The sequence below is a fragment of the Leguminivora glycinivorella genome, chromosome 24 (genome assembly GCF_023078275.1).
Source record: "Leguminivora glycinivorella isolate SPB_JAAS2020 chromosome 24, LegGlyc_1.1, whole genome shotgun sequence".
Taxonomy (NCBI): domain Eukaryota; kingdom Metazoa; phylum Arthropoda; class Insecta; order Lepidoptera; family Tortricidae; genus Leguminivora; species Leguminivora glycinivorella.
The window spans coordinates 6,414,624-6,431,668 of NC_062994.1; the positions used below are offsets into that span (position 1 = coordinate 6,414,624).

The following is a 17,045-nucleotide window of genomic DNA, read 5'->3' on the forward strand; positions in this document are numbered from 1 at the left end:
ACCGGCGGTTGACGACCGGTCTGGCGCAGTCGGTAAGGACTCTGCCTGCTACGCCGCGGTCCCGGGTTCGAATCCCGGTGAGGGCATTTATTAGTGTGATGAGCACAGATATTTGTTCCTGAGTCGTGGATGTTTTCTATGTATATAAGTATTTATATATTATATATATCGTTGTCTGAGTACCCACAACACAAGCCTTCTTGAGCTTACCGTGGGCCTCAGTCAATCTGTGTAAGAATGTCCTATAATATTTATTTTATTTTATTTATTTATTTAAGAAAAAAATTACACACACAGACAGACAGACACGTCAAACTTATAACACCCCGTTGGTTTTGCGTCGGGGGTTAAAAATATGACAAGTTGTTTTTTTTAATGAAAATCGTTCCTTAGCATTCGTGTTTAGTGATATTATATAGACCGTCAACCAAATCTTGTCACTAGAAAAATGCGGCAAATTTGAAAAATCGCGGGCTAGCAACACTAATAGTTTTGAAAATCGGTGGAAATTCGTGGAATTTCGCGTGTCATTTGTATCTTATCTGTGGAAATCTCCACCCTACCAAAAAGAAAAATAACTAGCACATATCCGTCCCTTTTTAATACATTATATAATTCGTAAGGAAGGAGCGAGCCCCTTGAAAAAAATATATCTGTGGCTGTTCGACGTACATTGCTGGTTTTTGTTCCTTTCATAGGGATACCATACTTTAGTTTGATGTACATTGCTACTGCCAAAATTTGGTTGACAGGCTATAATAACCTGATTTATACGAAAACTATACATTGAAAAGGCATAAAAGGTATGAGGAAGAAATTAGGTATTTTTTTTTGCCGAAATATTCCATATCGCTTTATTTAATAGTGATATTATAAAAACTTGATTAATCCGATAACAATAATGAACACTGATAACAGAGTAGATAACCCGCTCATTGTATTGTTAGTAGCCACGCGGGCCGACTTAAATTATAGACAGAAACTGTGATCTAACCTTTAATTGTTTATGTTTTTGTTAACCCTTGTTTTGGCGCCAAATTCTTAAAACATTGGAGATAGAAAAAAAAAATGTAGATAAAAAGTGAGGTGAAGAAGTTATTAGTGATTAGTGATTTTGTTGTGAATTGATATCTAAAGTTTAGTGACGCTTTATTCATGAACACTTTGGTATTATACAGGGTGTATTTTGATAGCGGGTCAGTAAGGGCAGCTATGAGATCCCGTATCCCTACGTGAAAATGGTCTAAGGGGACCATCCATCGATTTCAAATTGATGAAAAAAGTTTGTCTAAATTGCCCTTTGTCTCGCACCCTGTATGTGTTTTCCAAAATCTGTAAATGCCATTTTTCATCAATTTGACCATTTTCACGTAGGACTACGGGATCTCATAGCTGCCCTTACTGACCCGCTATCAAAATACATCCTATATATCGGCGCTATTTTGAACCTGTTTGTCGTAAATATTTGTAAGAGGCAGCTAACTGCAGTGTAACAGAAATTTTGGAAAAACCCCCGACCGTGACATAATAGACCGATTTTCATGAAACATGGCTAAGAACACTCCCGACTAATTCAGCTTTCAAACAAAAAAAAAACTAAATCTATCTATCTCCCTATCTAACACCTTTAAACGAGTAATTCTTTTATGTTTATTTTTATATACCGGCGATCTCGGAAACAGTTCTAACGATTACGCCGAAATATGTGGGGGTGTTTGGGGGGTAAGCTTAGTCTTAGGGCCCGGGAAACGCAAATTTTCGTATTTTTATGCGTTTTTCATTATAAAAAAGGAAATCCGAGCGAAGCGTATAAAAATGAAAATGTACACGTATTGTACCTAAAATGACAATGGTAATCCCAATTGAGAAGGTTCCTGGCGAGCCTACCGTAGCTTCATTGGATACTGAATCTCCGAATGTTCCCGACAATGATTTGAACGAAGACAGTCAGTTTGATGATAGTCCACCAAAAGTTCCATTATGGTCGAAGGAGTTTGAGAGTAGAGCTCAATTCTGGAAAGGTTGGTAATAGTACATTGTGACTAAGTGTGCTATGTTGGTCATTACACACGAGGCGATATTCTGAGCGCGGGCGAAGCGAGTATCGAATATCAGTATTAATAATAGTTCTTGGCAGAAGTCACGTTTGGCAGAAACACTTTATGCAGAATATGATTTGGCATAAATCATTTCGCAGATTTTTGTAATACCGAATCGTCTGTTGTCATAATGTTGATGAGCATAATAGTCTTCTAGTCGAACAATACTTTTGCAGAGACTATTTGCTATTTGATATCGAGTTGGATGTGTTGGGGGTGCAAGATACCTAAGTTAGGTTAGTGTTAAACACTCCTCCTCGCTTCGCTCGTCGTCGTACCTAACGGTGACTCTGGTGCAGTTTTTCTTTTTTGATAGCGTGTAATAATTCTGCTAATGTAATAGGTATTATGTTATAAGATTATTATGGTACATACAATTATGCTAAATCAAAGTCGACCAAAGTAATGTTTTGTAAAAAAATATTCTGCCAAATGTGTCTTATGCGTGGTAGTAATAATGCCAACTAAGTTTTCTGCAAAAATACCCTTCGACTGAAAGTGTTTCTGCGAAACATTTTATGCGAAGTGTGTTTCGGACTAAAATTATTCTGCCAGATAGGGTACCCGTATAAAATGTTAATATAACATTTTTGTTACAGAACGAGACAAACAGCACGAACAGGAAAAGAACGCGCTCAGCGCTGAGTTGGAAGCAGAAAGGCAGAGCAGACAGAAGCTGCTCACGACGCAGTATGAGCTACAGGAGAGATTGGACTCTCTACAGCGGTACGTAATAAAAAAAAAATATATAAAAATAAAATAAAAATCATTTATTACGGACCACAAAATCCATACCAGGTTAATACTTACACCTAAATACTAGCACTATGTAAGTTGCCTTAGTACCTATTTACAACATAATATATTTTATTTTCCAAAATTGGCTAGGGAGAGGTGCAGGTTCGACCAGTGTTGCATATAGCGAGTAAGTAATAGGGATGACGACTACATAAAAAAATGGCATTCTCCGTCCGTCCGTCAGTTAGATCGTCCAAAAATACTGAACACATATTTTTCGCTTTTTCTAATTAATGACAAAATACAAAGATATAGAGCATCAAAGTTCCGGAGTGGGGGATTGTGACGTTACTACTAAGTAAAAATTGTACCTAGGCGTGACGTCACGCGAAACTTCAACGCACTGTACCGTCGTCATTTTTCGTTTACCAGAAAAAAGAAAAAATACGTGTCTAAAATTCTTTGATAAATCTAACTGACGGACTAATTAGTTTTTTTTAGTCGTCTCGCCTATTTTATTAAGCCTTTGTTAAATAGACTTTGAAAATTCGGTTGGTGGTAATGTAACAGCACTTGGAAAAAATCTGGTCTTTACGTCATTAGTCAAGCGCATATCAATTATCGGAAATAAATATGCGCTGTTTTGAACAGCCAACCGAGGGCCGCCATTTTGCATGCAGTGCCTCGCGTGGCGTGCGTCCAGTGTAGCCCGGCTTATCGCGATTGGCGACATGTTTTGAGTCATTTTGGAGACCCATCATCAGGCTACTCGCAGCTAGACTGTACACTCAAATTAAAATAAGCTCAAAAATATATAAAATTAAATTTTACACGGTTGTGTGAAGGGTTGTTTTCTGATAGTGCCATTGTCAAGATTTTGTAGAAAAGAAAATTTCTCTTCAACTCATCTGCCGACAGTACTGGCACAGTATAATAAAGAGCACTATCGGATGGTATGGCCACTCCCGCTCCCCGCTGAAAGTGCCGCCCACCCCCTCTCGGTTATCTCACAGTTACCGCCTGTCAAAAACGTGAACAGTCGACCAGTCATATTTCACTCATACAAGCATAGTACGCGTTCACCTACACGAGCTTAGACTGTGTGCTAGGAACGCGCCTCTTTCATATATTTCCGAGGTGTGGTACTGGTATCTCATTCGTTTTTCATCAAGTTTATTTTGTCCCATTCTGTTTTCCGAACAAAAAACGAACGAATCGATCTAAAACGATAAGGACACACTAGAGATTTGGTAATTTGATATTTGTGTTTTATTTTTCAGGGCACCCACGACGAAGGAACACCGGCGATCTCTATCCGATGCTAGCAACAACTCACAACAGGAGACGACGGTTGAAGATGTGAGTATTTTGTTGAATTAATGTTATAGGTATATGGATTTTCTGTTTATCAAGTGAGCTGTGGGCTAAGTTCGCCACAGAGTGGCAACCCGGTCTAACGCGAGGATCTGGCAGACCACGCCGGCCATGGCGAGACGACTTAGATTGCTTCCTTAATAATTGGTCCGAGACTGCTCAAGATCGGGAAGACTGGATAAAGTGGGGATTCGACGATTATTATTCCGATAGTCTTTTCAGCAAATGGTCTCATAGCGAAGAATCTCGACCAACATCTAAAGAGTCTCTCGCTAGGTGGCTGGATCAAGGGCCAGATGCGTGCGGCGGTGATCTTGGACACGGCGCGGATAGTCCGACGGTTCCTCTCTCTGCAGCCCTAACCAGCGGCAGCTTGGGCCCTGCCCCGCTGCTGGCGGCACCCTACCGGCACCGTTAGCTTTTTTATAATGTGTTTATATATTTTGTATTGTTTTGTAAGTAGTTTTGTATTTTACTTTTATAATCATATCATACTATAAAATAGCCTAACTTAAGAAGAAAAATAAATAAAGAAAAAAAAAAAACATCAATTCAGGCACATACTAAGGGCATTCTAAAAAACTTATCAAACCTCCATGTCTCTAGTAACCCTAAGAAACACTTCCTGCCGAATCGCGTAGGTAGTTAATGTGTGGAACTCTCTACCAGAAACTGTTATTAGTGCGCCGTCAGTGAACTGTTTCAAAAATAGACTGGACAATAAGTTTACCTGTATCACCTTTATTAATTAAGATAAGTACTTCATTACAAAAGAGCGGTGTCTCTTATCACAAGTATCTTCAGATACTTAACAAAATTAAAATTTTGAAAAAACCCCCGACCGCGACATAGTGGACCGATTTTCATGAAACATGGCTAAGAACACTCCCGACTAACTCAGCTTTCAGACAAAAAAAACTAAATCTAAATCGGTTCATCCGTTCGGGAGCTACGATGCCACAGACAGACACACACACAGACAGACAGACAAACAGACAGACGGACAGACAGACAGACAGACACGTCAAACTTATAACACCCCTTCGTTTTTGCATCGGGGGTTAAAAAGAGACATCTACCCTGCTACTGTAAACAATTTATGTGCTAAAGAATAAAACATTTTTTTTTTTACAATTATATTAGACTTTTGAAAAGTGCAAAATAAACACAAGTGCAGTGATATATACGCGTCAGCCCGAGCTGTGTGCCAGATAAAATAATAAATAATAATAATACTTAACTGTTAACCTTATATGTTTTATATTGTTTTGTAAGTGTTTTTTTTATTTTACTTTTATACTCATATTGTACAAAACCTAACTTAAGAAGGAAGATAAATAAAGGAATAATAATACTTAAATACTTATTCTAAGAGCTGTCAAATGTAAAGTAAACCATGAACTGCTAAAGAATCAATTTCCTCGACCGTACAAGAAAATAATACAACACATAAAATAAAGTTTCAGTACTAAGGCGAACTTATCCCTTCAAGGGATCTCTTCCAGTAAACCTTACAGGGCTGGTATGTTACAGGACTTCGGTTACGGGTCGGTGCGTTCCGTGGAAAACACTCGCCCCGCTCTTGAAGCCGTCAACTGGTCCGCCGGCGCCCACAACGGACCTATGCCGGTATGTATACTCCACAGAACTTTATTTAGATAGAAGAAACAAGTTCATCTATTTGTATAGGGGCCGAGCGTGTCAAATTTTGTACTGAAGTTGTTTCTTGCCTGTAATTTTAAATATGTCTCAGGCTCTTGATTGTTCATAATTTTTGTGTTGTTGCAATTGAATATCACGTAACGAGGCATTTTTTATGTTTTGATTGACTTCAACTTACAAAAATTGACGCCCGAAAGCTGCAAGCTGCGATTAAAGACGGACAACTCAGTGGATTTCACTGAGTTCATTTGACACGCTAAGTAGATACGTTTGCTTGATCTATGGTATATATGACATCTGTGGTATACTCCTTTAAAAAATATGTTTAGGGCTTTGAAACCTTTTAGTCCTTTTAGAATAGAATATTAATACTTACCAAAGAGGATCGAGTGTTATAGAGAGTTACCGTCAAAGTAAAATGTGTAATCACAGTGCATGGACTGCCATCTCGGGCTTAAAACTTTTGAACCTCAGTTTTGACAAGTTTGAACCTCAGTTTAGCTTGAAATGGGTTAAAATGTCAAATATCTAGCCGAGCATCCCCCAAAGGTGTATCGCCATCTAGGCCACCGTACCTTTTTCTGTATGTTTTTGAGGTACGTTTTTTTCTTAGACTTTATCTGTCTATACGAAGTTATATAGGTCTTTGCTTTTACGTAATCAGACATTTTTTATATGCCAAATTAACTTGGTCTGATTATATCAAAACACAATTTAAAAAAAAAGTTATTTTGGGTGTACCTCAGCAGTTCTCGAAAAGTTTGTACAAAAATTAGGGGAAAAGTTAAATTTGTTTTTATTAATTCCTATTTTGTTACCAAGATTTTGTTGATGAATTGAGATTTCATTAAGTTTTATTTCGTCATTAAGGTTCTCTAGTATCTATATTTTCTTAATTATAACAATTATCCTGTATATATCTTACGAAATGGGTTAAATAGTATGGGTATGGGTAGTATGGGTATGGGTTGGGCTTATGGGTTAAATTGTGGCGTAGGCGAGAGGCTGGCAACCTGTCACTGCAATGTCGCAGTTTCGTTTTCTTTCAACCCCTTATTTGCCAAGAGTGGCACTGAAGCTTTAGTAGTTTCATGTGTTCTGCCTACCCCTTTATGGGATACAGGCGTGATTGTATGTATGTGTATATCTTACGAAAGTCGAATTATATTACTAAATGTTGGTAACAAAATAGGATCAATTAAAATTTGCTGACGTGGCATTGTACAAAGTTGACGGGAATTGCTGACCTGGACGAATTTGTGTCATTTAATGTAATATTTGTCACAGATCGCGGACGCTGGGCTGGTACTGCGCATGCAGAACCGTATATCCGCTCTGCAGAGCGAACTATCGCGGACCACCAAACGGGCGAACGACTTGGAAGAGAGGCTCATGAGTAAGCACTTGTATTTATATTTAACCACAGAATATATAATAGTACAAGTACAGAAGGCTCACTCCTTTGATGTTCACAAAACGCCGCCATTCTAAATTCCACCATTAATTATATAGCTTATTAATGATGATAATTATTGATAATTCAATGTATTTTTATACAAATTTTTAGACATTTAGAATTTATTCTAGAAGTTTTTATACTAGTATTTTTTTATACAATTTAGATTGATATCATTTTATTAAATCAATGTAGTTTTAAAACAATATTGTTTATTGCACCAATAAATTGCTCTGATATTTAGAATAAGATGAATATTGTACACTGTTGACAATTTAAAAGTGCTTATTGTAAGCCTATTTGAATAAAGAATATTTTGATTGATTGATTGATTCTTACCTACATTAACAAACAGACCGCACGCGTGCAGACGACATTAAATTCTATTGCGCCGCGCGAAGGTCGTCGCCACTGAATGGGCCGCGAACTCGCGGCCGCCGGCATGTACTTGTAGCGCGGCGAAAGGATCGCGGAGTGAGCGCCCCTGATTTAATCCTTAATTTTTAACTCCCGACGCATTAACGACGGGGTGTTATAAGTTTGACGTGTGTGTCTGTCTGTCTGTGTGTGTCTGTGGCATCGTATCACCCGAACGGATGAATCGATTTAGATTTAGTATCTTTTTGTTTGTCTGTCTGTGTGTGTCTGTGGCATCGTATCACCCGAACGGATGAACCGATTTAGATTTAGTATCTTTTTGTTTGAAAGCTGAGTTAGTCGGGAGTGTTCTTAGCCATGTTTCATGAAAATCGGTCTACTATGTCGGGGTATTTTTTTTTCAAAATTTAAATTTTGTGGTTATGCATAAGGAGTATATTTTCCATCTTTGACAGTATATTGATTAAAATTGTCTTTTATTTCTCGCAGATCGGCTGTCATCACCCCCCACCAACCCCAACCTGGATCGCTTCAAAGTGGAAGAACTCGAGATTGAAAATAAGAAGCTTCGGGAACATCTGGAACGTCTACGGTCAGCTGGCGATACCACTCTACTCACCAAGGAAGTTATAGGTAACCTTTCTACCCCCCTCCCCCCCCCCCATTCAGAAAACGTCAATATTCCACCCGCTGAATTTTCCCGCTTTTGAGCTCCGTCGAATACGAGATTAGTATTTATAAATAAGGGTGACATACGGAACTATTGGGTGCCCTCTATTTCGCCTATCATTAATTCGCATAATTTGAATTCGCATAACAGATTTGGCATAACATTATTGTTCATAACATTGAATAAGCATAATATTAAAAATGCATAATTCTTATTTCGCATAACAATGAATCTGCATAATTGAAATTTGCATACTATTATTTCGTATAACTTTAATTATCCTAAAATGAATTGCCATACTTACTAAATGTATGGAGCAAGCGATTGGATCAATCAGGGGCTGATTTTCCAATTTCAAGCGCTCGATTTTGAGTGTTTAATTTTATACTGTCTGACTTATTAGGCATGAAAAAAATAGGGATAAGTAAGGTACATCGGGGCAAATCTCGAGTGGGGGGCAAATGTAACTGGTCAATTTCTTCCATGTTTTACAATGTTTGCATTATTAAAAAAAAAAACTGTTTATTTTTAAGAAACATACCTACATGCATTTATGAACTCAACTGCTAATCTTAAATTAAAAAGATTATTTGAGTTAAGGAGTCTTTATTTTATTTATACATTACTTATTAAGTTTTTTCGTTTTTCATAAGTGTTTTTCAGAAAATAGAGTGTCTACCAGTTATGTAGTAGGCGTGTTCAGTGGATACATGTAATAATGGAATAATGGAAATAGTGTAATAATGGAAAAAATGGATTAGCGACAATTGCCTTTTAGTCTAGATTTGCCTCGCTGTACCTTACTAAAGAAATTGAAAATCTATCATTTTCCAGAAAAGTAGATTAGGTTAGAACTGTGACCCCTACACACAATGCGCTGCTACCAGAAAAATTGGTTAGGGTAGGTTAGAACTGTGACCCTTAAACATATGTACTGCTATCAGAAAAGTAGGTTAGGTTAGGTTAGAACTGTGATCCCTTCAAAAAAAGAATAAAATTAATTCATGAAATGTTTTATACTGTTTGCTTGTTATATCATACTAATCGTATATCAATAGATAGTTATACCATATAACGGTTATTATAAATAAGTGTTATACGAAATAATGGTTATACAAAATAAAAGTAGATATTTTTTAGTTATACTAAATGTTAGTTAAGTCATATGAGTGATTATATCCTTTAAATATATACCAAATGTTGTTATATCAAATGTTACTATACCAAAAAAATTTATACCAAACATTACACACCCCGTAGCGAGTGGTTCAAAAAGTGGAATCTTGAGCGTTGCGAGGGTTTCAAGGCACATTACTTCGTACGGCACGTTAAACATTGCCACCGAGTTTGAAACACAAAATTTTTCACCACCCCAACACGAACAAAATACTGACTATAAAACATCAAACTAAATCAAATCCATCGATTTCTTCAATATTTATGATTCAAAATCATCATTTATAGGTAATAAGAATTTTACCTATAAATGATGATTTTATTTATAAATTCTTAACTCTCTTCTAACTCTTAAATAGCTTAAGACATCAAGTTAAAATTTGTATGAAATTACTTTGCACTGTTGTGGATAAAATGCAATTTTGCTATCTGTTTTCGAACAGAAAAGTAAGCCGTTACGCGTTAGTGTGGTGAAAATATAATTTTCTTGTATGCCATTTAAACATTCTACGAAACAAAGTTATGCTTATTATACTTATACCAATTCATCGTTATAACAATTTACATTATGCGCATTAGCATTATACGAAATCTGTTATGCGAAATAATGATATGCGTATTAAACGTTATGCGTAATAAACGGTATGCCAATTCATATTAGGAGTATTCAGTTATGCGAATTAATATAGACCCGGAACTATTTTGTTCCGTCTATTGCCCTTTGAGTCGTCGGCAACCCAAACCCTCCTTAGAACTTGTACTCTTTTTTGCTGTGTACTTAACACAGCGAAAAGGAGTGTACAAGTTTCTAATGGGTTGGCAACGCGCACGTGACACTCCTTGAGTTGCAGGCGTCCATATGTGACGGTGACCGCTTTCCATCAAGCGGACCGTATGCTTCTTTGCTACCGACGTATTATAAAAAAAAATAGGACCCCCGCATAGCGGGGCTTCGTCTCATTTCACGATTTTAATCAGGGGCACGGTAGTGCCCCCGCCAAGTCGAGCAAAAAAAGGCACGGCCGTACCATCCTTTTCTCGAAGCATTTCAGACCATTTTCAACCCCCTGTTACTCAGTTGTGGATAAACCCAGAAGCCTGAATTTTCAGCACCCAAGCAGTTACTGTATACACACGGTATATTCCAAATTTCATCTAATTTGAACCAGTAGTTTAGGAATAATTACTAGCTAAAGTTTCATAATTGTTTTGTTTTTGATGGGATTATGTTATGTTGTTTTGTCTTAGATCAACTTGGAATTATGCAGAAAGAGCTGGACAGGCGTCGAGACGAGTGCATACAACTGAAGAGCGTGCTTACCAACACCGTACGTATACTTATAGTTTTTAACTATACTTACCGTCAACTGGGGTGAATAGGGATGACTGGGGTGAATAGGGACGAACCTTAATATTATCCCTTAAAAATACATAAGTTGTGTAATTCATTGTGTAATTCTTTAGTTGTATACAGTGTTTGTGAAACTGAATGAAACTGGAGTTATATTATGCTCTCCCAATCATCCATAATTTTAGAGAATAAATGGAACACGGTGGAGTGGTAGATTATGCCAATTTATAATCTATATATTTGTTAATTAAGTTAAGTCATAAAAAAATAAGACAATTAAGCAAAATATACTTAAAAAAAAGCTTAAAATTACCCCTTATATATACATATTACGTGCGTAAGTTTAAATCAAGTTAATGTTCATTTCCTAGCTATTAATCAAAAGTATATTTTACCAATAAAGGTTAAAACCCACCCTTCCAGTAAAAAACTACACTTATGATTATTATTATTGTTTACTTAATGAATAATTCAGGATAATTCGTTTAATAAAGATATTGATACATAAAAAATAAACTAGACTTATGACTCAACTATTGCCACATATAAAATAAAACAAATCAGATAGTAATAAGAATAACATTGAAATCTCGTAATGCCATCGCATACACACAAATATTATCGCATGTCTAGATTATGTCAGTATTCTTTGCTCGGTGACGTGATGTGTATGTTTAATATCGTTTAAAAAATAGTGTGGTTTACCATATGAAGGTATGCACATTTAAATACATACGTGGCATGCATTAAAAAATAGTAAAAATAAGTTAGAAGTAAAATTAGTATAAGAAATAAAACACAGACACAATAAAGTATAAAAGAATACATGAAAACTAATAATAATAGTTACATAGTTTTTTGTTTATCATTTGTTTTATTTTAGGCCCCGTGTGGTGACGGGTTAAAAATTTCACCACCCCCTTTCTTCCCGTGAGTATCATAGACGTCGACAGTGGGATATGGGTTAAATTGTGGCGTAGGCGAGAGGCTGGCTACCTGTCACTGCAATGTCACAATTTGGATTTCTTTCAACCCCTTTTTGCTAAGAGTGGCACTGAAACTTAGTATTCATGTGCTCTGCCTACCCCTTTATGGGATACAGGCGTGATTATATGTATGTATGTTTTACTTAAAGTTATCATTATCAATATTCAATTCTATGTAAAAACTTGCTTAACACTAATGAACATTAGTTCGTTTTTTAAGTACATACATATATTCATTACTCGTGATATAAAAAAGATCTATGCGCTTTGTCTCGAAGAGACTTTAATAGTATGATAAATACATTAAAATTAAGTTTAATAATTTTAGTGAGTTCTAAATTATATTAAATCAGTCTTCAGGAGAATCACAAAAGTCTCATTTTATTATTCTACAGGTGTTGTTACATACTTCATCGAAATATACAATAACTATTTATTTATGCCAACATAAATCAATCATAAATCACATATTGTCACGTCATCTGCCTATGTCTACACACGTCTCATCATCATCTTCCTTGCGTTATCCGCTCCGCTCCGCTTTGACAACTAATCCCAAGATTTGGCGTAGGCACTAGTTTTACGAAAGCGACTGCCATCTGACCTTCCAGCCCGAAGGGTAAACTAGACCTTATTAGAATTAGTCCGGTTTCCTCACGATGTTTTCCTTCACCGAAAAGCGACTGGCAAATATCAAATGACATTTCACACATAAATTCCGTAAAACTCATTGGTGCGAGCCGGAGTTCGAACCCGCGACCTCCGGAACGAAAGTCGCACGTACAGTTTACCGCTAGGCTACCAGCGCTTTATGTTTACACACGTCTAAGCTAAAATAACCTGTCCGCACTATCTTGATCTATCTTATCCTGATAGCAATGTAAACATGACTCAATTTAATATACTTTTATTTGCTGCCCAGAGTTTTGTCCAGTTAAGACGTGTAATGATATCGATTTAAAAAAAAATGCAAATTTGTTGTAGTTCTTATAATTGGGGTGACTGTGACTGGTGCTTATTTTTAATAAAATTAAAAGTGTCTACATTTTATCGAAAAACAAACAATATTGTACATCTAAAGATATAAAATATAAAATAAATGATAATAAATTAACTTATAAATAAAAAAACTTCTTCCAAAATTAAGATGATTTAAAACGAGATTACAGATTAGTGCTATCTTTTTATAGTGATTCAAAAATAATCATTGCATTTATTTCTTACATATGCACGAGTTTATCCTTTTATTTGACAGTGAAACAAATATCATATTAAGCAAAATGGGTGAAATTAAAACAGATGCCGGCAAAAATACACAACAGGTCGAAAATCCTACACAACAAGTTGAAAGTGTTGAAACAACACAAGTTCAAATAATTCCACAGCCAGTTGTCAATCCTATTGAATTAACTGCCCAAGAAATTGAGACGCCGATACAAAAAGTTGAAATTCCTAAAGAAGGGGTAAAAGTGGACACGCGTAGGCGTCTAAAAGTGCCCCCATCGAATGAGCTTAAGATTTCTAAACTGCTGTATTTGGATTTGCCGTTGGCTAGGAGTAATCTCATACAAGGTTTTAAAAAGGTAAAATATACTCTCAGAAAAAGGATTCTTTTTTAGGGTTCCGTAGTCAACTAGGAACCCTTATAGTTTCGCCATGTCTGTCTGTCCGTCCGTCCGTCCGTCCGTCCGTCCGTCCGTCCGCGGATAATCTCAGTAACCGTTAGCACTAGAAAGCTGAAATTTGGTACCAATATGTATATCAATCACGCCAACAAAGTGCAAAAATAAAAAATGGAAATAAATGTTTTATTAGGGTACCCCCCCTACATGTAAAGTGGGGGCTGATATTTTTTTTCATTCCAACCCCAACGTGTGATATATTGTTGGATAGGTATTTTAAAATGAATAAGGGTTTACTAAGACCGTTTTTTGATAATATTAATATTTTCGGAAATAATCGCTCCCAAAGGAAAAAAAAGTGCGTCCCCCCCCTTCTAACTTTTGAACCATATGTTTAAAAAATATGAAAAAAATCACAAAAGTAGAACTTTATAAAGACTTTCTAGGAAAATTATTTTGAACTTGATAGGTTCAGTAGTTTTTGAGAAAAATACGGAAAACTACGGAACCCTACACTGAGCGTGGCCCGACACGCTCTTGGCCGGTTTTTAATGAATTAGTCTATGTGAAATAAATTGATCTACATATAAAAATACAAATCAGACGGGCTAACACGGTAGCGTGATATGGCCTATCTCGAGCTTGGGCTTTAGAATATAAGATGTATAGTTTCATTCAGTTTCCACAAACTTCAGATCATGTTTTTAAGACTGGGGTGACTTTGATCAGTGGTTTTTTTCTTACCATTTTAGATAGATGTAGACAAAAATATGTTCTACTTAATATTACAGTTTAAAACGGATATATGTAAAAATATATTGTTTCCTGTTTTACTGATCAAGTTACCTATAATTAAATTAAGAGTTTATTATCAAAATATTTTGACAAAACTTCTTTTTCTGACAGAAACCACAGTGGTTCCAAACTCTGAAAAATGTCGTGAGTAATACAAAAGAAACTTAAAGTCGTCAGCTTACCATCGTACGATTATTCATTATTTAGCATGGTTTTCATTTTATCTGTGTAATTTTGTTTACAGGTTTTGCACGATGTTATTTGAACTATTTATAAATTGTTATGAGTTTTTGTATGTGTGTAATTTAAGTTACGAAACTTAAAATCTGTGAAATTATAAATAATAAATAAATAAATATTGGGGACACCTTACACAGATCAACAGCCCCAAACTAAGCAAAGCTAAGCGACGATATACATACTTATATACATAGAAAACATCCATGACTCAGGAACAAATATCTGTGCTCATCACAAAAATAAGTGCCCTTACCGGGATTCGAACCCAGGACACATTATTATATTACGTAGCATTTATGAGATTTTCCGTACGAAAAATATATACTGATTCAAAGTGTGTTTCTAATAGCCCCGTCGATTCCGATTAACCCCGTTATAAACTTTCACAGATTTTTAAGTTTTCGTTAGTCGATCTAATATTATTTTATTTTATGAATTATTTGAATATTTTACTAATCCGTTATTTTTCCACTCACGCCCTCTGTTGCGAACATTGCATGGTATTTAGTTTATTTTTAATTCAATATTGAATTGCGAATGATTTCAATTTGACATGCTCAATTAATTGTAAACAAGCCTAATTTATGTAAGATTTACTTTTCTTTTTTATATAGGATGTATTTTGATAGCGGGTCAAAAAAAAGTTTGTGAAAGTTACCTTTTTCTCGCACTCGGTATATTTTTTTTCCAATAAACGCCAATTTTCATAAATTACAATTCGAAGGAAAGTCTTCTAAGACTATTTTTGACTGGCAGCACGGGATCTGGTAGCTGCCCTCACTGACCCGCTATCATAATACATCGTGCATATAAAGATATTTTAGAATGGATCAAGTAAATTGTACAAACTTTGCTGTCATAATGTGTGGAAGTACTAGAAGTGCTAGCCAAAAATGGTTTAAATGTGGAAAATGTCTGCCTTGGCTTGACTGAGCATCCAGCGTTCTGCCAACTGAATCACCTAGAGACCTCGGACACCGGCGATCAAATATATGAAAGAGGCGCGTTCCTAGCACACAGTCTAAGCTCGTGTACGTGAACGCGTATCATGCTTGTATGAGTGAGATGGCAGGTCGACAGTTCGCGTTTTTGACAGGCGGTAACTGTGAGGCTACCGAGAGGGGGTGGGGGGCACTTTCAGCGGGGAGCGGGAGTGGCCATACTGTACGATAGTACTCTTTATTATACTGTATCTAGACCGTTGTAAAGTCTTGTTAAATTAAAGGCAGACATTTTCCACTTTTAAATTTATTAAGTTTAGAAAAGTTATTCAAAAATCAGATACTTTTGATGCGTTTATTCATCCGCTAATGGGCAGAAAAAATATTCAAAAAGTTTTTTTTGCAAATAGCTAAATTTCATGTTTTTCCTACTCAGAATTACGAGCCCTTTTTATCCTACTAGGCGGAAAAGAGTCCCAAATTAATTTTTTCCACTTCGTTACCATTTTTCAAACACTTTATACAGCGGTTACAAAGTGGAAAGTGTGCAAAATAATAGAAAATTTTGGGACCATTTTTTGTCTCTTGTTTTTTGTCCTAGATCGAAAGGGCTCGTGATTCTGAGTAGGAAAAACATAAAATTTACCTACCTTAGAAAAAAATATTTTTGGTGATTCTTCTCGCGAAAATGCTCTAATACATGTTGATTGTACAAGCATTTTCACGTCAGTACAATTTCGTCACTACTTTAAAAAAAACTTGTATCTTCGTCTGTCAATGAAAAGAAAAATGTAGTAAGTATGTATGGAATGCATATAGACTTACTGCGTTTTAACTTTGAGGAGCAGCGTGAGATACGAGATTTTTTCTAAGTAGTGACGATTTGCACCTTATCCCCATAGACGGTGAACTTGAAGTCGCTCACGACGTCCAGCTACGGGTCCGACGTGGATATCGTCAACGAGGATGGCGAGTTGGCTACGGCTTATGAGACGCAGAAGGGTATTAACAGGTCAGTTAAATTTAAACTTTATTTATCTAGCTGTAGAGTTGGAAATCGCCTGGCCACAAGACGAAGACAAGACGAATTGTTTGTTAAAATGTCAGCAATATAACCTAACCACAAAATTAAACATTTTTATATTAAAGGAAAAAATGGAAAAATTTACGCTTCCGGCGGGACTTGAACCCGCACCATTTTTGCAATCCGTGCAATGCTCTTACCAATTGAGCTACGGAAGCCACGCCGGACTTCGCAAATCTTTCCATGCCTTTCCTTGCATGCTTTTTCCTTTGTTTAGAATCGTTAGCAGACGTTTCTGCTTAATAAAAATTAATTCACAAAATTAAAATTTTGAAAAAACCCCCGAACGCGACCTAGTGGACCGATTTTCATGAAACTTGGCTAAGAACACTCCCGACTAACTCAGCTTTCAGACAAAAAAACTAAATCGAAATCGGTTCATCCGTTCGAGAGCTACGATGCCACAGACAGACACACACACAGACAGACAGACAGACAGACAAACAGACAGACAGACAGACACACACACACAC

General features: G+C 36.3%; 1 protein-coding gene and 1 non-coding gene across 2 annotated transcripts in view; one reads left to right on the forward strand and one right to left on the reverse strand.

Annotated features, from left to right (window-relative positions):
* Positions 1-17,045, forward strand: part of LOC125238976 (unconventional myosin-Va) — a 58,156-nt gene that overhangs the window by 26,096 nt on the left and 15,015 nt on the right. Inside the window, exons 24-32 of the mRNA XM_048146477.1 lie at positions 1,871-2,021; positions 2,699-2,825; positions 4,118-4,196; positions 5,745-5,840; positions 7,161-7,269; positions 8,197-8,340; positions 10,802-10,881; positions 14,419-14,451; positions 16,391-16,500. Coding sequence (XP_048002434.1) covers positions 1,871-2,021; positions 2,699-2,825; positions 4,118-4,196; positions 5,745-5,840; positions 7,161-7,269; positions 8,197-8,340; positions 10,802-10,881; positions 14,419-14,451; positions 16,391-16,500 — 929 coding nt within the window. The remainder of the gene's footprint in view (positions 1-1,870; positions 2,022-2,698; positions 2,826-4,117; positions 4,197-5,744; positions 5,841-7,160; positions 7,270-8,196; positions 8,341-10,801; positions 10,882-14,418; positions 14,452-16,390; positions 16,501-17,045) is intronic.
* Positions 16,657-16,730, reverse strand: Trnas-gga. The gene has a single exon. It is a non-coding gene; the product is annotated as a tRNA-Ser (tRNA).